The 25,052-nt window shown below is 43.7% G+C and overlaps 1 protein-coding gene across 1 annotated transcript in view; it reads right to left on the reverse strand.

The window, feature by feature from the left end:
• The window catches only part of ST8SIA3 (ST8 alpha-N-acetyl-neuraminide alpha-2,8-sialyltransferase 3), a 44,279-nt gene extending 33,618 nt beyond the window's left edge, over window positions 1-10,661 (reverse strand). Inside the window, exon 1 of the mRNA XM_081929894.1 lies at window positions 10,540-10,661. Coding sequence (XP_081786020.1) covers window positions 10,540-10,588 — 49 coding nt within the window. The 5' untranslated portion in view covers window positions 10,589-10,661. The remainder of the gene's footprint in view (window positions 1-10,539) is intronic.
• Between the last annotated feature and the right edge of the window lie 14,391 nt (window positions 10,662-25,052).

Genomic DNA, 25,052 nt, shown 5'->3' on the forward strand with positions numbered 1-25,052 from the left:
CCTTCTTGAATTGTAGGTACGGAATGTGCGTTTCAAAAATAATTCTCATTTGTCTTATCTAGGTTGGCCCTTGAAGTCAGCACATCATCACTGTTTGCTAATAGACTCCAATGTATTGCATTTGCAGCCCAGAAAAGTACAAATATAGACCTGATTCTAAACAACCTTATCAATTTTAAAATTATGCATAGGTTGTAAGATGACCAAGACGGATCTTAGTACAGTACAGTGATGAGCACAGCTTTTTGACCTCCTTGGCAGGTCCTGGCCTGCAGAGATACAAGCCGGAGCTGACTAGAGGAATCAAACTAGACCCTGTCTGTTGGAGTCACAGCCCATCCATGCATAATTTTCCAAACAGATGTATGTCAGGATTTGTCTTGTAGTTTGGCCTAGGTTCTCGTTGTAGTCTATATGCAAGTCTTAAGGTATGGCTGAAAGCCATATGATGCAAGAGTTATGCAGAAGCTAAGCAGGGTCTGGATGAGAGACCAACTGAAGGTCTCATGTGATCTGCATTTAGCATCATGGAAGAAAGCAATAATATAACTATAATTAAAAAAAGAAAAAGAAATAAAGCTTAGAATAATTTTTCCTAAAAGAGAAAGTCTGCTCAGAGCCCAGTTTGCCATTTTAATGAGATGTGTGTGTTGATTGTTGTGGTGGTTGTTGCAAACCAAATAATTTGATCATTGCTCCTAAGGAAGGAGTTTTTTTTTAAACAACAACAACAACTCACAAATAAAAAACAAACTCACAAATTGTCTTTAAAATCAATCAATCAATCAATCAATCAATCAATCAGTAAACCAGTCAATCAATTCAGTCAGTCAATATCACAAAAGTTACGAGCCTGCTAAAAGGCTAAATAGGGAGAAGACTCTGCGGTCAGCATGGAAATGCAAGCTATTAGTCTCTTACATGGCTAGTAAAAATTAAATAAAATTGCTTTCTTCCAAATAGACTGGTGGAAGAAGGGAAAGTGGCCTTCCTCTACCAAGGAGACAAGTGGACTTGGGAAAGGGCCACAGCTCAGTGGTACAGCATCTGCTTTGCATGCATTAGGTCCCTGGTTCAATTCCCAGCATCTCCAAGTCAGGCTGAGAAAGTCTGAAATCCTGGAGAGATGCTGTAGGTCATGGGACAAGACAACATGGGAACAAGATGGACCAATGACTTGATTCTGTAAAAGGCACCTCCCTAAGGAGGATGGAGTGGTCCATTCTCTCTCTGCCAGTCCCTTCCTTTGCAGTTAGCGCTGAAATCAAGCAAGCTAGTGGAAGAGGGTTGGAGCATCATCTGCCAGCTTGTTTGCTCATCTCTGCATAGAAATCCACCCACTCACCTGTGGCTACCTGGAGAATTGTTAGATAAGAGGCTAAATCAGTCACCAAACTTTATTATCTTGGCCACGGCCACAACAAAGGAACTATAAACCAGGAAGATAAATATGTGGCTAAAAGCAAGGTTAAAACTCCAAATCAGAACCAAAGTCCAAGTCAGAAAATACCCAATGGACAAACTTATTCTATGGATTAAAATTAGTTTGGCAGTTAGTCCCTCTTCCTAGGGAATTATGTAGATTCCAGAAGTATTTCTGCATTAGTCTGATCTGGCAAAAAGAGCCAAATGCTATAACCATTCAGTCACAACCTTGAACGAAATAGAGGCCACTGTGTCAGGTGCATTGGATGAAATGGGCTCTGGCCTTCCAGAGTTTATGCCACAAGAACCATGTGCTCATCTCCAAGGTGCCACTAGGGTTAGGGACATCTAAAATTGAATTTATTTATTTGCCAAAATTTCTAAGCCCACCAACATTAAGAAGAAAAAAATATGGTGGTGAACAGCATGCAGCAAACAGGCTTCACAGAGAAGGAACACCAGATGATACCACCAACTCCAGGGCCTGGCGCTGTTGGTGAAGAATTACAGAACGACTGCAATCTACTCTAATTACTGTGAGCTGCTTCACTGAGAGCCACTGAGCCTTCAGAGATACCCAGAGCAAATGTGCAATAAATCCACTATGGTGCTAACTAGAGCCCAAGAGAGGAAGCAGAGCAATAAAGAAACAGCCCTACCTCTCCCACAAAAGACCACCCTAGACTACTGCCATCCAGTGGTAACTAGCCATATAGCTACTGAAGATACCCCACTGGCCCTGCCCAAGAGTCACTGAATCTTGCACCCTTAAGCAGCATTAATGACCATAACCAACAAACAGAAGGTTGGCAAAACTCCTCTGACCATGAACAGTTGGGTAACTGGTCTCCTGACCAAGCACTAGTATGTGAAAATTCTTATATTACACACGTGGCTCATAACAACATGCAGTTCATCACAAACTCTACCCCTAATCAACAGGCTCAGTCCACAGCCAAAGGAACTGATAGGGCAAAGCGAGAAAGATTTGCAGATTTGTATGGCTACCTCCAAGACCATAACCTATTGTTGGGATACTGCCAGGGAGACATCGACCGTCACTGCCTCCAGCCGGACTCCGGACATCCATCGATCCCCCATAGATGTGCAGTATCAGCAATTAGCGACACAAAGCCTCAGAAATAGATTACCACGTTCTTAGGCTGGTGCACACTCTATCAGCAAAAGTTACACAGCAAAAGTTGCGCAGCAGGAGAGCATATTTACAAGTTTATTCAACGTTGGTCAGAACAAAGAACAAACATGACCGCCTGCTAGTGTGTTCAGGCACAGAGAGAGAAACGAAAGCAATAGCAAACATAAACATCCTGTGAACAGGAAATACGCAGACTCTGACTCACATAGCCTGCTCCATCTTAAGGTGGAACGGAAATATCCTAACAGTCTCCTTAATGCCCAAACTAATGAAAAAAAAATTCAGAACTTGGACTGCTTAAGAAAGGAACTATCTGGCATCAAGGCTAACATGCTTGTCTTGCTAGGGCTAATTGAGTTGGGGATCCTAACAACAGTTTCCCCACCTCTGCTGGCACAACCCAATAAACCTAACCAAGACTGCAGCAGTAACAAATCTACTAATTTAAGCAATAATTCAAACAATCCCGAGATCCCAACCAATATGCCCTTTAACAAAGAATGGGATTCGGAGAGACAGGCAGATGCCCTTTTACAAGTCTGGGCAAGAAAGGATTTGCCCCCTCCAAATCAAATAGCTACAGAAGACTACCAGAAGAACTGGTTGGAAAATTCCCATCTCACTTTATCCAACCCTGACTTGCTGGTCATTGATGACTGGCAAAATGCTCCAGAGGGGGAAACAGATAAAACTGATCTAGCAAGAATCCACACCAGCCTGGATCTAAGGCCAAACTGCGACCAAAGAAACAGTGACCCAACGTTAAACAATCCTATCCCCAAAGTGTCATTTAAGTGGGGTAACCACTTCCTAGAAGAAAAAAAATCTCAATTTACATATAGACCACAACAATCCCAACAGACACCAATTGATAAGACACCCTGTACCAAGTTCTCATCAAAAAAGGTACCGGCCAAGTGGTCTCACACATAACGATAGCACTAGTAGGAATACAGCGCCCCCATACATAACCAACCCCAATAACATCCCTGTGCGTAGGGAGAGACATGGGCGACAAGGAAAACCTCTCCCCAGAGATGATACCCTTATTCCAGCATCACACCCAAAACCCTACGACAGGATCTCTCACCCTAGATGGAAGAAGCCTCCACCTAGAGAAGGGGAATTGACATTTAGTCATTTCTATAAGAGCCCAGCATCAAAAAAACCTCACATCCCTAAGATTAAATGTCTGTGATACAGGCACCCACACTGGAGCCAGTGCCACAGTGAGACCACCTGAGAGCTCTTACTGTTGACTCAGTAGACCCAAGAAAGATCTCAACATCCTCACCTGGAACTTGGAAAGACAGGACAGAAAGAAAGGAGATAAAGATCTTACTACGTTTCTGCAGAATTTTGATATCATCTGCCCACAAGAAACCTGGCTGCAAGATGCTAACCTTCCACACTTGCAGGGATACTCTCAGCATAGCCTCCCTGCAGCCAAGAGACATCAAAAAGGATGAGGAAGTGGGGGAATTGAGCACCTTTACCTCACTGGATTTGGCTGGGGAAATCAGTGTTGTGGAGTCGGATCTCGTCTATGAATATTTCTTGCCACTACAGTGCAGGGCAGGAGACCCATTTTTCTGTATCAAGATCTACTTTCCACCAGCACATACCCTAGCTGTGGTGGTTAAGATCTGGACCGATCTAACAAGCGTTGTAGAGCAGATAAAGGTGAAATATTCAGATGCCCTAATCCTACTATGTAGGGCAGCGGTTCTCAACCTGTGGGTCCCCAGATGTTGTTGGACTACAACTCCCATCATCCCTGAGCTCTGGCCTTGCTAGCTAGGGGTGATGGGAGTTGTAGTTCAACATCTGGGGACCCACAGGTTGAGAAAGGCTGATGTAGGGACTTTAATGCCAACATCCCGTGGAATAGATCGGGATGATATTTCCCCCTTTACTTGTACTTCCATGGATAAGAAAGTTAACCCTTAAGGACTGAAACTCCCAGAATGCATTTTTCTGCACGATTTCTTAATATTAAATGGATGCCCAGTATACAGCCAACAAGAGACTCATAACACAAGTACAAGATACATCACAAATCAGTAGATCTCAAAGAAAACTTGGGTGAAAAGATGAGCTTGAAGCCAGCGTCAGGTAGAAGCCTGCCTGATGTTCATTGGAAGCACATTCCGAAGGGCAGCTGCCAGCAGGCTAAAGGCCCTGGTCTTAGAGGATGCCAGCTGAACCTTGGGAGAATAGGCCATTACTAAGAGAGTCTATGATTGAAGTGACTAGGCAGTGGTATACAAGGTAAGACATTCCTCAGAGGTCCCTGGTCCCCAATTGTTTTGTATACATGCCCATAGCAAGACCATAAAACTGTCCTGGTAGCATACTGGCAGCTCTTTCAACACAGGAGTGACTGGGCACTCGCTCCAACAGCCTAGTGGCAGTATTCTGCAATAGCTTTTGATGAACCTCTACAATCTACACCAGCATAGTCCATGCACAGCCACGTATCAGGCTATAATTTAGATGACAAAATTAGAGCTGGATGTGTGTGTGTGGTTCACCAAGCAACGGATACTGCTTGCATTGGAAACCCTAACCTCAATTTGGCAAATGAAGGCATCTGGTAGATGAGTCATGGCTCTGGCAGGATCTCATTGGACCCTCCGACAATAGAAATCATAGAATCGTAGTCTTGGAGGCCTTATATAGAAATGGTAGAACAGGAGAGGACAGAGTAGTGAGGGTTATGCTTTATTTCATTTACTGCACACTGTATAAGCCCACTAGGGAAGAGATTTCACCTCTTATCCAGAGTTTCTTATTGGCCTACTTATAAAAAATGTTGAGAGCTGGGAAGATTCACTCCTCTATGTGTGGATTAAGAATTAAGATATAATTGTGACAGAGGGCTATATGCATATGGTTTTGTGTTTTATTGCTTTTTTAAAAAAATATTTCCCTCCCCTTCTCTTTCTTTCCCTTCCGTTTATCTTTCTTTTCTCTTTACTGCAATGCCCTTTATTATTATTTTTTAGATTACCGAACTTTTCCGTGTACAAGATGAGGTTTTTTTTTACTCTAAAATAATTTTTTAAAATGGGGGTCGTCTTATACATAGAGAGGGCGTGGGGGGACGGACGGACGGGAGATAGGTTGCGTCTGCGAGTAGGAGCTTGTCAGCAGTGATATTGTGGGTGATTGGTGGCTGCTTCAAGTGCTGCTTTGGGTTTGCTGCTGCTGCTGCTGCAGTAATAGGGTGGGTGATTGGTTGCTGTGGCAAGGTTTGCTGTGGATTGGCTGCCGCTTCGGCAATTGGGCATGCGACTGCCATTTGTTGTTGGTGAGTGGACAGGCGCATGTTGGCTAGTGCGACGCGAGCGGTTGTCAGCATGTGTCAGTCTGGTTAGTGATTTTTGGCATTCCTCCCCCCCCCCAAAAAAAGCTCAACCACTCTGGGCCATCTCCCCCCATTTTCTTAAATTTGAGTCCCCCAAAATAGGCTTGTCTTATACATGGGGCGTGTTATACACGAAAAATACAATAGTTTTATTGCCTCTTATGTTGAAAACTTTCAATAAAATTAATTATTTTTTTAAAAAACCATGAAATTCCTACCACCACCAAACAGATGTAAGAGATTAGAGTGTTCTCTTGGTTTGTGTTGCTGGAAAAGTTTCCTGGAGCCAAAGTTGTGGGCTGTTATGTGGAATCTTACATGTAATAGCGCTATTTTATTATCCCTCTGTATTGTTTATAGTTATTGATGTGTATGACTGATTGCTATGCCCAATGGCTAAGGCAATAAAGTTTTGTCAATTGATTGATTGATAGGGGCCACTTTGATTTTTATATAAAAACTCCCTTTTCCCATTACTAGAAACGACACTGCCTGCTTTTACAGCAAGAGCCACAAAAATGCCTCCAGCTACCTGCGAGAGGTCCCCCACCTTGTAGTTGCTGGAGTTCAAGTGAAAGTTATGAATGAATCAGATGTGGTTTATCACAAGTCAAGTAGAAAACATGAAAAGACTTGACATAGGATTTGTGGCTCAGCCAAAGTAGCTTTAATTGATCTGGGGCTGTGTCTTCTGCCTTCCCTACAATGTTCCCGTGTTTGCAAAGGCCCACAAACTGCAATGGCTTTCCCCTCAAATTGAGGACCCAATGAGGGAATGGTGGATAAAACATGGATGGCGCATGTTTCCTCCCATGTTCAAATTATGTGGCCAGGAAGAAGGAAATGGGCCAAGACGAGGTATTAGCAAAACTGTCCATTTTCAGTGCACTCTGAAACACCAGCAAATCATATTGCTCTCACACTTCCTTTCTTGACAATCTGTAAAACAGCTTCCCAGCTGAGATTAACCGTAAGTGGCTTCTGATGTTAGATGAATTGTCTTCCTTGTAGATCCACCAGGAGCAAGGCATTGCCAAAATGTTCAACTCTGCTGTGACAGTTTGAACATTGGAGGACAACCTTTTCAAGGGCATTTGACAATAGACGCAATCTAGTCTGGTGTTCTGCAGCAAGCCTTTTCTCTTGCAATTGCCATTCCTCGTTTGTTCACTTTTTACAGGTGATCCTCATGACAACGTAGTTATGAAACTGTTGCATTGCACTGTTTTCCGCCTTCTTCCTCCTGTGTTTTTCAGACCTTGATTATTTTTGTTGGTGTTTTTTTTGCAGATGCTCTAAAATGCAACTGTAGTAATCACAACATGTTGGGCTCAGAGGATGAAACAATCTGAGAAACAATTAATGTTGCCAGTGGAAATACGATTGTATTACATAATGACAAAAGCATGAAAACACATATAAAAACACATTAAATAAACTATAATAAACAGGAGAATGGGAATTTTCAGTTAGTTCAGTGGTTTTTTTGAGCTACAGTCTCTTATGTACTATTATTGCAACATATTAGTTCATTTTGTATGTTTTCATGCCTCACTGTTGTTATGTACACACAGATCCTGCTATCTGACAGCTCGCTCTGCAAAAAATTACTTATGCAAACATAAAGAATTGTGCCCAAACCCTGCTCCACACTCCACAGATTCCGAAATCTGAACATCCAGACTTTTTCCACTTCCTGACTTCCTTGCTTGTTTGTGCTTTGCTGGTTGGCAGCAAGCATTTTTGGGCAGAAACCATGAAAGCAGGGAGTGAGATTGGACAAATCAGAGTGTGGGAGAGATATGTGGGGCAATTCAGTTTTTCCTGTTTCTCTCTTTTGCTGTAGCCATTGCGGGAAGAAACCACGGAGAGAAGGACTGTGCGGAGAGACCGGGCAAATCCCTGATGAGAAATGTATCCATAGGAATGCACGGAAATTCTAGACTCCTTATGTGAACGCTTGCCTAACGAATGACTTCCAGGCAATCCATTGTATTTGGTAAGCAGCACTTGTGTGCATTGCACTGCTATTTCCATTAATCTTAATTATTTCTTATATTTTTTACAAGTTTCATTTTCTCTTTCTGTGTCTGTGTGTGTAGCTGGGGACCCTTTCCTTTGTGTTTGTGTTTAAAAACTGTTCTTTTAATATTTTTAAAATATTTTGTTGGGAGCCACCCAGAGTGGCTAGGACAACCCAGTGAGCTGGGTGGCATATTTTTATTATTCTGATTATTCTAATCACTATCATTCTAATTATTCTAATCATTATTATTCTAATCATTATTATTCTAATTATTCTTATTCTTATTTTTATTATTCTTATTCTTATGCAGGGTTGAGGAACCTTTGGCCCTCCAGAGATGGTCCTCTTTATTTGTTTGTTTTTTCATAGTCTCTAGACTCTATGATTTAACCATGCTGGCATCCTTTTAGACTTATAGAATCATAGAGTTGGAAGGGAACCCAGAGGACATCTATTCCAACCCTCTGCAATGCAGGAATCCCAACTAAAGCATCCATGATAGATTGCTATCAAGATAATAATAATAATAATAATAATAATAATAATAATAATAATAAATCAATTTATATCTCACCCATCTGGTTGGGTTTCCCCAGCCACTCTGGGTGCTTTCCAACAAAATATTAAAATACAGTAATCTAGTAATAACCAGAGCATGCACCACTCTGGCAAGGCACGCGGGCAGGTAGGGTCTCAGTCTGTGTACCAGATGGAGCTGGTAGACAGCTGCCCTGGATACAGATTTGACCTGCGCCCCCATGCACAGCTGTAAGTCCAAAATGACTCCCAGACTGCGCACCTGGTCCTTCAGGGGTACAGTTGTCCCATTCAGGACCAGGAAGTCCCCCACACCTGCCCGCTGTCCCCCCAAAACAGAACTTCTGTCTTGTCAGGATTCAACCTCAATCTGTTAGCCGCCATCCATCCTCCAACCGCCTCCAGGCACTCACACAGGACCTTCACCGCCTTCACTGGTTCCGATTTGAAAGAGAGGTAGAGCTGCGTATCATCCACATACTGATGGATACCCAGCCCAAACCCCCTGATGATCTCTCCGGGCGGCTTCATATAGATATTAAAAAGCATGGGGGAGAGGATGGAACCCTGAGGCACCCCACAAGTGAGGACCCAGGGGTCTGAACACTCACCCCCTACCGCCACTTTCTGGACAAGGCCCAGATGACAGATGGTGTTAGACTCCAATTGTTAGCCAACATGTCCAATGGCCAGGGATGATGAAAGTTGTAGTCTGATAGCATCTGAAAGGCCAGGAGCAATGTTATACAGTGGTACCTCGGGTTACAAACGCTTCAGGTTACAAACACTTCAGGTTACAGACTCCACTAAGCCAGAAGTAGTAAAGTTAAGAACTCTACCTGAGGATGAGAACAGAAATCGTGTGGCAGCAGCGGGAGGCCCCATTAGCTAAAGTGGTACCTCAGGTTAAGAACAGTTTCAGGTTAAGAACGGACCTCCGGAACGAATTCAGTTTGTAACTAGAGGCACCACTGTACAGTTTTCAGGACAACAACTTATGGCTACCTGTGTTAGAACTTGTTGTCACTGTGAAAACCCCCCCAAGTTAGGCCACCACTGGTGAACACTCATCATGTTATTTAATTTTTTGAAATAGTCCCTGGATTATATTGAAGGAATACAGAAGAGTGGTTCTGAGCATGTGCAGAAAGCTGTGGGGCTTTGCAGCATGGACTGGAGGGTGGGTACTTTGAGGACTAGTCTGCCTGAGCTAAGAGATGGCATGGGACATTTTTAAAGGATCCCTTTTCGCTGGTGGCGACGGTAAACTCAAAGGGGCCTTTTCATGTCTTGTACAGGGTGAGTCTTTTAAAAGAGGCCCTGTGGTACATGTGTACAGTGGTACCTCGGGTTAAGTACTTAATTCATTCCAGAGGTCCATTCTTAACCTGAAACTGTTCTTAACCTGAAGCACCACTTTAGCTAATGGGGCCTCCTGCTGCCACCGCGCCGCTGGAGCATGATTTCTGTTCTCATCCTGAAGCAAAGTTCTTAACCTGAAGCACTATTTCTGGCTTAGCGGAGTCTGTAACCTGAAGCGTATGTAACCTGAAGCGTATGCAACCCGAGGTACCACTGTGCTCTGTATCCAGGGGGCCTCTTTTAAAGGACTCACCCTGTACAAAGAGGCACCTTTTTAACACCAATTTGAAAAAATGCATGTTTACTTCCGATCCAAAAAATGTTGTGATACACGCGTATTTTAAAACAAAACGCTTACTGCTATTTCAAGGGGCTATAGAAATTTCTGTCCTATTGCATTTTCATCGTACGTATCTGATTTCAAATGATTTACACACACACTGTTCAGATTTTATATAGTCGTAAGTCGCTTTGAGGCACGTTTTAGGGTGCTTTTTTGTTCTTGTTTTAAGAAAGCGGGGCCTAAATGCTGGAAACAATAAAATAATCGCGACAGATGTCCAGAATTCTGAGGAAGAATGTTCAAGCACAAAACCCCTCAGACATAAATAAATCTCTGGCATTCCTCTAAACCTATAAATTAAGGTTAGGCTATTTACTCACACATCCAGCTTTCTGGGGCCTTCAAATTTAGTCGCAGAAATGGCTCCATTTGCTCTTGCTGCAATAAAGGCCTCTCTCCTGGGGAATTGTTCCCTCTCGTGCAGTTAATCTGCAACCCTGATGCACAGAAGAGGGTCAGCATGGACTAAGGAACTCTGGGAATGGTAGTTCTTAAAACTCACAGAAAGGCACAGCACTCCCTGTCGCTCAAACAAGAAGTCCTAGTCCTTCACTAAGGTAATACAGTGGTACCTCGGGTTACATATGCTTCAGGTTACATATGCTTCAGGTTACAGACTCCGCTAACCCAGAAATAGTACATCGGGTTGAATTGTGCTGGGAAAAGTTCTGGCGAGTTCTGTTAAAAGCCCTGGGGACATCCTATTTCATACCCTCCAACATTTCTCTGATGAAAATAGGGATGTCCTAAGGAAGAGTGGGACATTCCAGGATCAAATCAGAAACTGGGATGTCTTCTGTAAATCTGGGACTGTCCATGGAAAATAGGGTCTGGGTGGTAAAATACAAACGATCTGTCTCCCCAGTGGCATAGCGTGGGGGGTGCAGGGGGGCCCGGCCGCACTGGGCACAACATCTGGGGGTTAGGGGGCGCAAATCCACAGGTTAGGGGGCGCAAATCCACGGGTTAGGGGGCGCAAATTACTTGCCTTGTCCCGGGTGCTGACAACCCACGCTACGCCACTGTGTCTCCCACCCCTCTGAGAAAGCAGGTGTTTGCCAATCCTGAACAACAAAACCCCGTAGTTGTTGAGTAATTAGGGCATTTTTGAGCTGCTGGTACTCATCTGCAGAATCTCTTCCGAAAAACCCTTTACTGTGTGATTACAGTTGCATAAACCAGCGTATTGTCCCCCCAACCATTAACAGGAAAACATCCCCCTGCAACAGCAGTCTTGAAAGAGGCATCCTCACCTGTGCCAGCGTGAAAGGATAGTGCTTCTTCTAAGATGATGCTCTGCAGTTTTTATTTTATATAATTATATTATATTTATATAGTATTGATGCTTATATTGGTCAGGGGTCCCTTTACCTTTACCTAATGCTTATATATTTATTATATTTTATAACTACTTCTATATTTCCTATGATATAGCAATTAGAAATGTAACTTTGCATAGGCATTTATTTCTTTAACTATCCAGGAAAGATTGCTTTTTAACCAACCAAAAGTTTTTAAATGGTTTAAACCAGGGGTCAGAAAACATTTTCAGCACGGGGCCAGTCCACTGTCCCTCAGACTTTGTGGGGGGGGGGGCGGACTATATTTTGAAAAAAATAATAATGAACGAATTCACTAGCCCCACAAATAACCCAGAGATGCATTTTAAATAAAAGCACACATTCTACTCATGTAAAAACATGCTGATTCCCAACCGTCTGCGGGCCGGATTTAGAAGGCGATTGGGCTGGATCTGGGCCCCGGGCCTTAGTTCGCCTACCCATGGTTTAAACTAACCAATTGGAATTGATTAAAGCTTTCTGTCTGCAAACCTGGACTGATCCTCCAATCAACAGGCACTGCAGCCCAACCTGGCTTTCTGATTGGAGCTGTTGTGCATGTTTGGCAGAAGCCTAACTCAATCACAAGGGAGGGGACAATGCTGGGGTGGAGAACTGTTTTGGCTCCATGGGCCAGGTCCTTATTAGAAGCAGCAGAGTAGGCTAACTTTGCAGTCTTTCTCCAGTTTGCAAATTGCTTCCCAAAACACAACTATTTCCCCTTGTCCTTACATCAGCCCTCTGCAATTCCTAAACTCTCTCTTCTGGACTCTGCATTGTCTTGCTAGCTACCCATAGCCCAGGGTGGGGCTCTACCCCTCTGCATCCAGCAGACAACCTTTGCCTCGTTGACAGATTTCTTAATGGGCATCATGCTGTCTTGCATTCTCTTAATGGCCCATGTCTTCAGGTGATTACTTCTTCAGCCAGCAAGCTTGGCTTCTTCTTTTTTTTTAACATGGTTTATATTTTAACATGCTAAATTCAATGTCTGGCACACCGGAATTAGAAGCAGGAGTCCAGGCACCCCACAAACTGATAGTGCTGGGGTCTTATTTTAATATGGAGGAGATGGTAAAATGCAACCTTCCACCTGCACTTTGAGATCCAGGAACAATTTTCTCCCTTGAGATGTGCGAATGAGGCCATAGCTGTACAGTAACTTTGAATGTGCACACTTCCAGGGGTTTGCCCCCCTCCTCCCAAAGTTTGCAGGTAAAAAAGGAGTGAAGTGCCCCACTGAAGCAGCCCCCAAGTCCAGGTGAATGTCCTGTGCATTGGGGAGGCAGGTGGGGGAACCCATGTTGTAGAAAGAAACAAAGAATAGGGTGGTTTTGGCTTCACATTCTTTAGAGATAGCAGGATGTCAGTAGCCCCCAAGAGAGGGTGGAAGTAAATGAATCATTGCTCGAAACTGAAGGATATCATCCGTGCTGAATGGTGAAAAGGAGTCCCAAACAGTATCTTCATTGATTTTTCTATAATTGACAAAGAAGCTTGGTTTGCCTTAGGGCTTCTAAACTAAAGATGTGGGGAGACCCATGTCCAGGAAGCTGCTTTTTGCCACAACCAGTACAAAATTGCACCTCAATTAGTTGTCTTTTTTTTTAATGCAGTCATGCTCCGGACAAGTGTCTGGTTTGATAAGCCTTCCATTCCTGTGGTTCATTAAAGAGAATCAAGCAGCCCTCATTGTTAGGTAGCATTGCTGAAGAATTCACAGCCAACGGAGCACTGGGCATTCATTTATGGATATGTTATTTCAGTGACAAACTTGCTTGCACAAACACATGAGTAATAATGGGTACTGGAGTGTACCTTTAAGAAGTTAAGAATGATCTATAAGGTTAAGGACAGACCAAAAAAAGCAATTCTTTGCACTATGGAATCTGCTCCCACAATATGTAGCGATGACCACCAACTTGGATGGCTTTAAAAGACGATTCAACACATTCATGGAGTAGAAGACTAATCAATGACCACCAGCCTTGTTGACTATGTTTTCTCTCCACTGTTGGAAATAGATAGCATGCCTCTGAAGAGTTGGGAATCACAAGTGCGGAGAGCACTGTTGCACCCAGGTTCCACTTTTGGGCTTCCCACAGGTTGACCCCTGTGAGAACAGGATGCTGGACCTAATGGGCCATTGGTCTGATCCAGCAGGACTTTTTTATGCCCTTAAGTTAGCCTATTCTGATATATTATTGTGCTGGATTCCTCATATACAGTAAAGAACGACTTTGGTACCATCAAGACAGGACCCTGGAGAAGACGCCTAGGGTCCCACTTAATGAAAGGAGCAGAGCAGGCTTGCTGGAGATGTTTTCGATGCTTACAAACACTCCCCGCCTCCTCCATTTTTAGGCCAGGATATGCAGACATGTCATTTCATTCTGCATACTTCTTCTTAAACTCTGTTGATTTCACATGGCTTTGATAGTTTCATTATATCTACTCGCTTCTAAAGCTTGCTGGTTTTATCAGTGTTTTCTTATGATTATCTTATATTGTTTTATGTAAACTGCTTAGTGATTTTTAAGTGGTCTGCAAATCTTGTTAAATGAAATACCACTACCGTTTGAAATAACAGAGCAATTCCAAACCCCTGATCCGCCACACAGGAGAGGGTTTAAATGAGACTGAGATCTCTGTCCATCCAGCAAACCTGATGTGGATCTCTTGACTGTGCCCACTTAAACCATGGGCAAAGTGGCAGTAGCTGGTGCATAACAAACAGGGTATCTGAGAGTGTGGAGAGGGCAGCATGGGAGTGGATCTGTGCCAGCTAAGGAGCCACTGAATTTTTAGCTGGTTCAGTTCCCGAGGATTTGCTGCCATAATCCTGACAGTCTGAAGTTGGCCCATACCCAAAATGCAGAATTTTCCTGCCCACACCTAAATGTATGGTGTGGGTGCGAGTGTGGAGATGCCCCAACTCTACGATTAAGAACACAGAATATCACACACAACCCCAGGGCCGGATTTAGGTTTGAGGAGGCCCTAAGCTACTGAAGATAATGGGGTCCTTTACATGTCCAGCTGTCCTTTGTCAACAACAAATTGTTGCTGTTTTTTGTATTGAATATATGCTATATGGTAATTTATGGACCTAATAGGTATCTAAAGCCATTTGTACATTCAGAATGTAGGCACTCTATATATAAAAATGAGCAAACCAGTGATATTTTAGGGATCAGGCTAGCAGGCGGGGCCCATTACAGTGGTACCTCGGGTTCCGGAGGTCCGTTCTTAACCTGAAACTGTTCTTAACCTGAAGACCACTTTAGCTAATGGGACCTCCCACTGCCACCGCACTGCTGGAGCACGATTTCTGTTCTCATCCTGAAGCATAGTTCTTAACCCAAGGTACTATTTCTGGGTTAGCGGAGTCTGTAACCTGAAGCGTATGCAACCTGAGGTACCACGGTACTTACATCATAGGAGTCTACACAACACAAAACACTGTTGCTGTATGTAGGTTTTATTTTATTTGCTTTTTATCTTATATTTTGGAAATGTATATCCAGTTTCTTTCCTTTGATTTTTTTTGGGGGGCCCCCAAGAGAGTGGGACCCAAACTATAGCTTGTTTAGCTTATACGTAAATCTGGCACTGATACACACCCTTTTATGAGAGCTCTTTGAAAACCAACCGCAAGAATGCACTGGAAACGGGGAAGAAATCTACAGTTCCCCTCATCCTTTAACCAGCCTAATGGAGAGCTCATAAGGTTGCCAATCTCAGCTCATGATCCCGGGTGCATGGAGAGCTGTAACTTCAATTTGTTTTAATGATTGTAAGGACAGAAGAAGGGGCAGGGTGAGTGGAATGCAGAAGAAAGAAGGAAAGAAAGAAAAGTGATGTTTTGAACTTCCTCCAAAGACTTAAGGCTTGACTGGCTGGCTGGCTGGGGATAGGTGAGTCCCTCAGGAACATCTTCAAAAGTAGTTGACACCGAATGGTTGCCCTTTCAAATTACTTTGAATCCCTAGTCATACTCACAAATCAGGCTGCTTAAAGGCTGGTAAATAGACAGATTTTCCCACAGCCTATTCAGTGCATTAGTAGAAGTACAATGGAGGCTTAATTCAGTGTTTAGCATTGAAACAAAGTTACTTCGTGGTACTTTGCCTGCAGACAGACAGTCAGGTCATGTATCCACAGCAGCGACCGGAGGAGAAATGACCACTGGTAGGAGTGCAGAGAGAAAAAACGACATGATGCATCTGCAGCAGCACAACTGCCCCGGCTGCAACAAAACATGTCTCTCCCTTATTGGTCTCTAGAGGCACAGCAGGTGCTGTAACTCTCCAATGGTTTGACTTCACCTCCTCCATTGTCTCCCGAGAAAGCTAGGTATCACCTTCAACTCCATGGGTTCCTCCATGAGTGTTGGGGGAGAGGAACTGCACAAGGACCCTCAACCACCTTAATCCTGCCTTGCTTAGGTGTACACCAAAGATGTTTCATGGATAGATATGAAAATGTCAAGTGTGATTGGAAAAGGTAACTTTGTCAATGGGAGCACATGTCATAGGTGGTCTGTGGCTTTCCTGTTCATAAAATCATAGAATAGCACTGAAAAGGACCCAAAGGCTCATCTAGTCTCTGCAATTCAGGAAGCACAGCTGAAGAATCCCTGAAAAAGCCATGCATTCTCCCCCTCCCCTTTCTTCAATACTAACATAGGTTGTCCATTCGGGGCCTAATTATTGCTTGCTTATACATACCCACCTCTTTCTGTGGACAAACGCCGGCTCCCTTGGCCTGAAAGCGAGATGAGTACCGCAACCCCATTTGCCCTTGACTGGACTTAACCATCCAGGGGTCCTTTACCTTTTACCCCATTCAGCTTGACTTTTGGAAGCCTGATTCTGGCATCCCCAGCTTCTGAGTTGAGGTGTGTGGCCACCACAGGCAAGACCCTGTTACATGCGAGAACCATGACTACAATCTCAAGGGTAATTTTCTGCTTACATTTGAAAATGACACCGAAGTTGCACGTACGCTGAAATTAAAATAGCCTCTTTCCAGATTTTCTGATTGCAAAATTCTTTCAAAACAGAATTTCTCTCTCATATATGTTTGAGTGCTCCTGCATGTGCTAAATTTGCCTATTGGGTTAGGAGATCTGGAGGTGATGAAACTACCAAATCGCATCTCCTCGCCCCCGCACTTGTTTCAGTGATTTATATATTACAACCCTAATAGGTGCAGAAACTCGGTTATATCCACAAAAGGTGGCAATTTCTCTGTACTGCATTCCCTCCAGTGTAAATTCTAAAACACAAGCTGACTTCAACTGGAGCGGATCACACTGGGAGACTTCTTCCGGGAGTTCCATTGTGCTGTCTCTCTCTCTCCCCCCCACCTACCCCTCCCAATTTAAAATAAATTGCATGGGCATCTCAATGACTGCACAGGTCATATCAGATCTTTTGCACCGAGGAAGGCCCCAGGTGGCCCAAATATTGTCTGCCTCACCAAGTTAATGAAGAGCAAAGCAAAGACATGTCTGGGTTTCTTTTCTTTCGGTCTGGGGTGATATTTGCTGCTTCTGCTGCTGCTGCTGCTTTCCCCCTATCAGTTGGTATTGTATTGTTTTGGAACATTATTCTGTTGCATGATTCCAGTGCACTGAGCTTAAACTTGGTTTGGAAATATAAATCTGAATTCCATAAGTTAAAGGCGGCAGGGGAGAGGGCATTTCATAGAATAGAATAAAATACCTGCAAAAATCATTTTATTTGGCTTTTATCGCCCATCCTCTCATGCTCATTGGTGTGTGCACAGCCAGATCATTTACGGATAAACAAAACACTAGCTCTCTGAACCATCCACAAATTGCAACACTGTAGAAATGCTATACTGTACAGTGAATAAGTTTTGCCAGCCCCACCTGGTTCACCAGCTACAGCTATTCCTGGACAGGGATAGCTGGACCACTATAGTCCATGTGCTGGTAACCTCGAAGATGGATTATTGCAATGCGCTCTTTGTGGGGCTGCCCTTGATCCTGGTTCAGAAGTTCCAGCAGATGCAGAATGCAGTGGCCAGACAGCTGATGGGGGCACATAGCCGACAACATGTGACACCATCTTTAAAACATCTGCACTGACTACTACTACTACCATCTACTACTATCACTTGTAAAAAAAAATTACAAAGCCCTGAGCAACTTTGGTCCATGGAACCTGAAGCCTTATATCCCAGTTTGATCACTGAGATCATCTGCAGGAACACCACTGGTCATTCTTCAAATTGGCAAGGCTCATTTGACAACAACAGGAAACTGGCCAATACAGCAGGCACCTTTTCTTTCAGCTTTCAAACACTTGCTGAAAACTTTTCTAGAGAATATAACTCTTCACAGCGGTTATCTGATTTCTGGTTTTAATTTGTCTTTGTGTGATTTTTGTTGTATGGTTTTACGTACTATTGTTGGAAACTGCTCTGGGCTTGTTGTTTTTAAATGACTGAAGGTAAAGGTAAAGGGACCCCTGACCATTAGGTCCAGTTGTGACCGACTCTGGGGTTGCGGCGCTCATCTCGCTTTACTGGCCAAGGGAGCCGGCGTACAGCTTCCGGGTCATGTGGCCAGCATGACTAAGCTGCTTCTGGCGAACCAGAGCAGCGCACGGAAGCGCCGTTTACCTTCCCCCTGGAGAGGAACCTACCGGTATTTATCTACTTGCACTTTGACGTGCTTTCAAACTGCTAGGATGGCAGGAGCTGGGTCCGAGTAACGGGAGCTCACCCCGTCGCGGGGATTCGAACCACCGACCTTCTGATCGGCAAGTCCTAGGCTCTGTGGTTTAACCCACAGCGCCACCCACGTCCCTTGACTAGCAGTATATAAATATTTTTGTAAATAAAAAAGTCATTCTGTTCCACATTGACATAACAGCTGATCTGTGTTTGCCACAAAGGAATCACACCCTTTTTGTCTTATAAGCACTTAAACAACAAAAGGTATTAAAATGCAACCGGGACAGGATGCAAGTCCTCTTTCGTAAACAGCTTTCCAGGTCATGTGGCCAGCATGACTAAACTGCTTTTGGCGCAATGGAACACCGTGAGAGAAACCAGAGTGCAAGGAAAACCATTTACCTTCCCACTGGAGCGGTACCTATTTATCTACTTCCACTGGCGTACTTTCGAACTGCTAGGTTGGCAGGAGCTGGGATAGAGCAATGGGAGCTCACCCTGTTGCAGGGATTCGAACCGCCGACCTTCCGATCCGCAAGCCCAAGAGCCTCAGTGGTTTAGACCACAGCACCACCCACATCAATCCGCAATTGACCAAAGCTGAATTTGGTCTGCATGGGAGGAAGTTGTGCTTTAAATCCTAGGCAGTGTAAAATGATCTCAGTAGTCGCGTATCAGGCCAACACAGGTTGTAGGTCCACTAACCTGAATGATCAAAATACAAGTCAAAGGGGTGTGTTCTACATTTTCCATAGCAAGATTAGACAGCAGGTCAGAACAAAGTTCATGGCTATATAACAGGTGTGGGGAAGCTTGGCTTTCCAGATGTTGCTGAACTAAAACTCCCAGTTTTAGAGCCAGTGTGGTGTAGTGGTTAAGAGCGGTAGTCACATAATCTGGGGAACCGAGTTCGCGTCTCCGCTCCTCCACCTGCAGCTGCTGGGTGACCTTGGGCTAGTCACACTTCCTTGAAGTCTCTCAGCCCCACTCACCTCACAGAGTGTTTGTTGTGGGGGAGGAAGGGAAAGGAGAATGTTAGCCGCTTTGAGACTCCTGAAGGGGAGTGAAAGGCGGGATATCAAATCCAAACTCTTCTTCTTCTTCTTCTTCATCACCAACAACATCTGGAGAACCAAATGTGTCCATGCCTTGCATTTGCCACTATGCGGTGAGGATCATTGGGGGCGGGGAAGCAGCAATATTCCCCTCCCCCCATGGAGACAGAAATGCAAACATACTACATAAAAGAAGCCATTCATGCTTATTCACTTTGAAGCTGGCCAGGATAGATCTTAAAAACCAAAACCAAAAAAACCAATTGAGCCAAGTGTACACTTAGGAAAAATTCTCGTATTTTGACTTATTCATAAAAAAAAGGACAACCCTTTTAACTCCAGAGGAACGTTGTGCTTTGAAGATTTGCACCTACCAAAGCGAGCCCTTTTAGGACTAGATTTCCCTTTGATGCTCACGATATAACCTCAAAGTAGCAATCCTTGAAATAGTGTGGCTTTAAAAATACTGTATATATATAATGAAAAGAATATCTTTAAAAATAAACACTTTTCTGTCTCTGCCAGGGTGTAAAGCTTTAGCAGTTTTATTCATCCTCTGACTTCTGCAGTTGTGATTGTGAACTTTGCTGCTTTTGTAAACTCAGCAAACATGCCTTCTCTTGGCGAGCAGGCGGTCCTCAATTAATGGCCTTCTCTCAAGAATCTTCAAGTCATTTGGTCTTGCAAAGTGAGGAGCAGCCTAAGTTGTACAGTGAAGATGGAGCTGTGAGCACGAGAACACGCTTACTCAGAAGTAAGTTCTACTGGACCACATCCAATTAAATAGGTGGAGCTGTAAGAGTCATCACAATAAGATTCAGTAGGGCAGGCACGTCTAACTCTCTAGAGACTGCGATCTACTCCCAGTATAATAAAACTGGCAATGACCCATTGTCATTGCCAAGAGTTGTTGAGCTTTTTTCAGTCCCATGATCGACCTGGAGCACCCCGGCGATCTACCTGTCGATCACAGTTGACCGCTTGAACATGTCTGCAGTACGGGATAGGAAAGGTGAAAGTTATCTTCCCCACCTGCTGTTGTCCCCAAACTGCCCACCCCACTGCACTGTTAATCACATTGCAAAAAAGAAAAAGAAAAAAAGGGGGTAGCATTTTAATTGTATTCATTTGGCAGTTGAACCTCCATCCCTGTATCAGTTAAACTTGCATCCTTTCGTGCATGAGTCAAACCTTTGATATGGCCTAAGGGAGGGGGGCAAAAATCAGGGCTCTATCTGTCTTGACAGCCACCAGTTGCCCACCCTCTATTTAAGTGACCAATGGCTGTAATTATAGAGAAACAAAGGCTAGCTCCGAGCTGAAGGCTTTGCAATGTGTAGCAGTTCCTTCGATCCACTTATTTTGACTTCTCTAATGGCCTTAACAGCTTCATAATTTCGTGCCACAAAACAACCCAATTAAGGGCCGTCCCATAAGGCATCTATTGTTTTCAGCTCACCATATTTCCGTACGGAGATGCAATCTGAGTGAGATGTGCGCGGGCCGGAAAAATGTATCGGAGAGAAATGCCAGTTTTGTAGGAGTAGTAACGCTGCCTGCAGTCGGTTGCTTTTCTCACATTTTATATCACATCGCAGTAAAGGTTAATGATAATGAAATGGGGCCAGACAAGCAACATATGATAATGAATATGCTCACATGGAAAAACAAAAATTGCTAATGAGAAAACAAACGCTAGGAGGAAGATAATATAATGGGTCCTCATGGGTTACAGTACTTATAAGAGTTCTGCCGAAAGACTGCAGGAGGTATAATCTTCCTCATTTGGGGGGTTTTAAGCAGAGGCTGGATAGTCATCTGTCATGGATGCTTTAGTTGAATTTCCTGCATTGGGTTGGATTAGATGGCCCTTGGGTGCCTTTACAAGTCTAAAAGGATGCCAGCATGGTTAAATCATAGAGTCAAGTGGCAATGGAAAAAAATAATCAAATAAGGAGGACCAGTTCTTTCAGGACCAACATAACAACAAGACGTAATCTGAGGGACACATTTGCTGAAAACATAAAAGCCCTAATAAAAATATCAGAAGCAGCAAACTAGCCAGCGAGAGACGAGTGCTGGGTAGATTGTGAAGGTGATGAAGGACGACTGGGAAGAAAGAGGGAAATTGCAAAGAGGCTAAAGGAATTTAAGGCATATAGCAGGGAAGTTGGCTGGATCTGAATCTCGGTTTTGTGAAGAAGAATTACATCAAACAGAGAAGTGAAGACTATATACAGAAACTGAAAACTGATAAGATAAACTTTACAAAAACTGAGCATCTAGATCCAAACTTGCAGCTTTGAATGAATGGAAGAACCAATGCAATATGCATAAGGAAAGCTTTGCTAGAACTGAGCTGCTGAAACACCATATAATGTCTTGCAAGGCTGGTAGTTCCACTGAAGCTGCCTCTCTCTCCTGTCCTTTCTGTCTGGTGTGAGACTTTTTAGGTCAGTGTATTTCTCCACTCCTGTCCTCCTCTCATTTGCTTAACATAATGGCATCTAGCTTTCCCCTTCCTCCTCCTCCCCATTTCCCTTCCAACAGACCTCAGGACCCCAAGTAACATTGGAGCCAGAGGAGGAAGCCAGTGAATGGGAGACTACAGAACCTGATCCCACAGAGAAGCTGAGTGGGTTGACAAGGGGAAAGCTTTGCTCCTGTGTCTCTGGAAACTTCCTGCAAGCTTCTGCTTTCAGAGGAAGCCCTTGATGACAATCCAGGTGCTGATTCAGTGCCAAGTCTCCAAGGACATGGAGATGCCAGCACTGGCATGAACAGATCACTGGGGCCCAACGCACTTGAAGGTCTGCCCATTTCCTTGCCCAGTGACCTGTCCCACTCTTCCAAAGCAAGAGGCAGGTGCACGGTCCTTGCTGGATCAACATCTCATCTGGCCTAATCCTTCCCAGTCCACCTGCTGCTCCTTTTCACCCTTGCCTTGCCAATGCACTGCACTGACTAGAGCATTAAAGATTTGGGCAGAAACCAACATCCGAGCTCTTTTTAAAATAATAATAATAATTTTTATTGGTTTTTCCAAATATTTTCCACCATGACATCAATTTTATAAATAAAATAAAGAAACATTTGGCTATATAAGCTTGGAACTTCCCTCATCCTCAAATAATGATTTTCCAACTTAATCTCTAATATGCATTTTATTCTTATTAATATTACTATTAAATCATGATCTTAAATAAACAATTTGTAAATGGCATTTAGTAATAAATGATAATTTAAGACTACAAAACTTCTTGTAACCCTATTAGTGATGTCAGTTGTTTACAGTTGTCTTTCAGGTACAACATAAATTCATTTCAGTCTTTCAAGAAATTCTGGTCCTGCTGGTTCTGAATTTTCCCAGTCAATTTCACCAATTTGGCATAGTCCATTACTTTCCTCTGCCACTCTTCTTTCGATGGTATCTCTTTTTGCTTCCATAATTGGGCTAGTAACATTCTTGCTGCAGTTGTCGCATATAAAAATAACCCTACCTGTGTATTTCTCTACCCACAATTCCTAATAAGAAGGCTCCTGGTTTTGTTTTTTGTTTTACAAATGTATATTTCAACATTTAAAAAATTTCATTATATATCATTTCCCAGAAGGCCTTCACTTCCCTACATATGATAAAAGGTACCGTCTTTTTCTTTACATTTCCAACATTGATTACTTGATTTGTACATTTTTGCTACTTTCACTGGCATTATATACCACCTGTACATCATTTTCATTACATTTTCTTTAAGCAAACTGCATGCTGTAAAGTTTATTCCATCCTTCCATAATTTCCCCCTGTCTTCTAACATCCGATTACAGGTAGGTAGCCATGTTGGTCTGCCGTAGCCGAAACAAAATAAAAAAAATTCCTTCCAGTAGCACCTTAGAGACGAAGTTTGTTATTGGTATGAGCTTTCGTGTGTATCTGAGTGTATCTGAAGAAGTGTGCATGCACATAAAAGCTCATACCAATAACAAACTTAGATCAACATCTTATCTGGCCCCATTAGTGGGAGGCCCCATTAGCTAAAGTGGTACCTCAGGTTAAGAACACTTTCAGGTTAAGAACGGACCTCCAGAACGAATTAAGTTCTTAACCCAAAGTACCACTGTACCACCTTATTTTCTACTGAAAAGAAGAGAGAGCATATTAGATCATGGGTAGGCAAACTAAGGCCTGGGAGCTGGAGCCGACCCAATTGCCTTCTCAATCCGGCCGGCGGACGGTCTGGGAATCAGTGTGTTTTTACATGAGTAGAATGTGTCCTTTTATTTAAAATGCATCTCTGGGTTATTTGTGGCTGGTATTTTTACATGAGTAGAATGTGTCCTTTTATTTAAAACGCATCTTTGGGTTATTTGTGGGGCATAGGAATTCGTTAATATTTTTTCCCCCAAAATATAGTCCGGCCACCACAAGGTCTGGGGGACAGTGGACCAGCCCCCTGCTGAAAAAGTTTGCTATAGCTTGTTCAGCTTATACGTAAATCCGGCACTGCTCACCGCAGCAGCCTCTACTGCCCTCCAGAAGTTTTGCGTTTCAGTTTTCATCCTCTCCCAGAGCTGCTTACACATAACAAACAACAACAACAAAACCCCCTGTCCCCGCCTTCAGGCTTACAATACAAAAAGACGGGACACCAAAGGAAAATGGATCAGGAGGGAGGAGGAAATAAACACACCCAGGTTCAAGTTTTTAGATACACATGGTTCCAATGATCATCTGGAGTGGAAAAGTTCAAGGAGAGGAGGTACCAAAAGCTGCTGGTCTCTCAGCTAGGCAAATACGTAGACGGGCCCTGAATCCCTTTGCTTTCGTCTGCTGTACCTGATTACTTCCGATAACTGGCAGCTAATGGCTTCTTAGCAGAGCGGGTGATGGCCTTGCCTCACCCCTCTTCCCTCCTTTATGACAGCCTAATATAGCAGCTGTTGCCAGGTGACACAGTATATGGTTAAATAAATAGTGTTCCTCGCTAGCTTTCATCTCTTACATAGACAGGAAGTGGCATAGAATCAGCACTGCCGACACTAACTGGCAGATGCTCTCTGGGGTTGCAGACAAGGGTTATTCCCACCCAGCCCTACCTGGAGATGTCAGGAATCGAACCTGTGACTTTCTGCATGCGCATCAGGTGCCCTATCACAGAGCGACAACATTACTAAAGGCTGCTGCCTTTAGTAATGTAACGTAGCACTTTGAAAAAACTTGGAAGGGCTTGCTCTGAAAGGGGGCCTATAAATAATGTGGGTAATAAACAAAGAACAAAGGTGAAGCACCTTAATAATTTTGCTTTTTACGTGCCTTTTTCAGAAGTGGTCCAAATTTAGTCCCCACTCTCTCTTTGATACACATCCAATATAGTTGTATGGGCTGCACTTTCGAGATGGTTTAGAGGGGATGAAAACCTTGGGGTTGCAGGGATAGAAAGGGACGCATCTGTTCTTTGGGTTTCTCAAACGTTGGCTGGCGTGGAGCAAATGCAAGATAAGCAGGAAGAATGCGGTGAGAGGCGGTGGCTGCAAGTTTTGCGCAAGCGTTCCTGGTCAGGGCGAAGGGGGCAGACAGTTCCTTGTTTGCCGGTGGCTGCAGAAGCCCCAGAGCAGCAGCGCTGTCAAAAAGAGAGTCCTCCTGGGATGGAGCGAATGCAGAGGAAGGATTTTTCTGACTCTTTTGTTCCGAGAAAATGAAAAGCCCAGACAATGGATGTTAGGTGAATGGTC

Source organism: Podarcis melisellensis (genome assembly GCF_964234715.1).
Source record: "Podarcis melisellensis genome assembly, chromosome: 11".
Classification (NCBI taxonomy): domain Eukaryota; kingdom Metazoa; phylum Chordata; class Lepidosauria; order Squamata; family Lacertidae; genus Podarcis; species Podarcis melisellensis.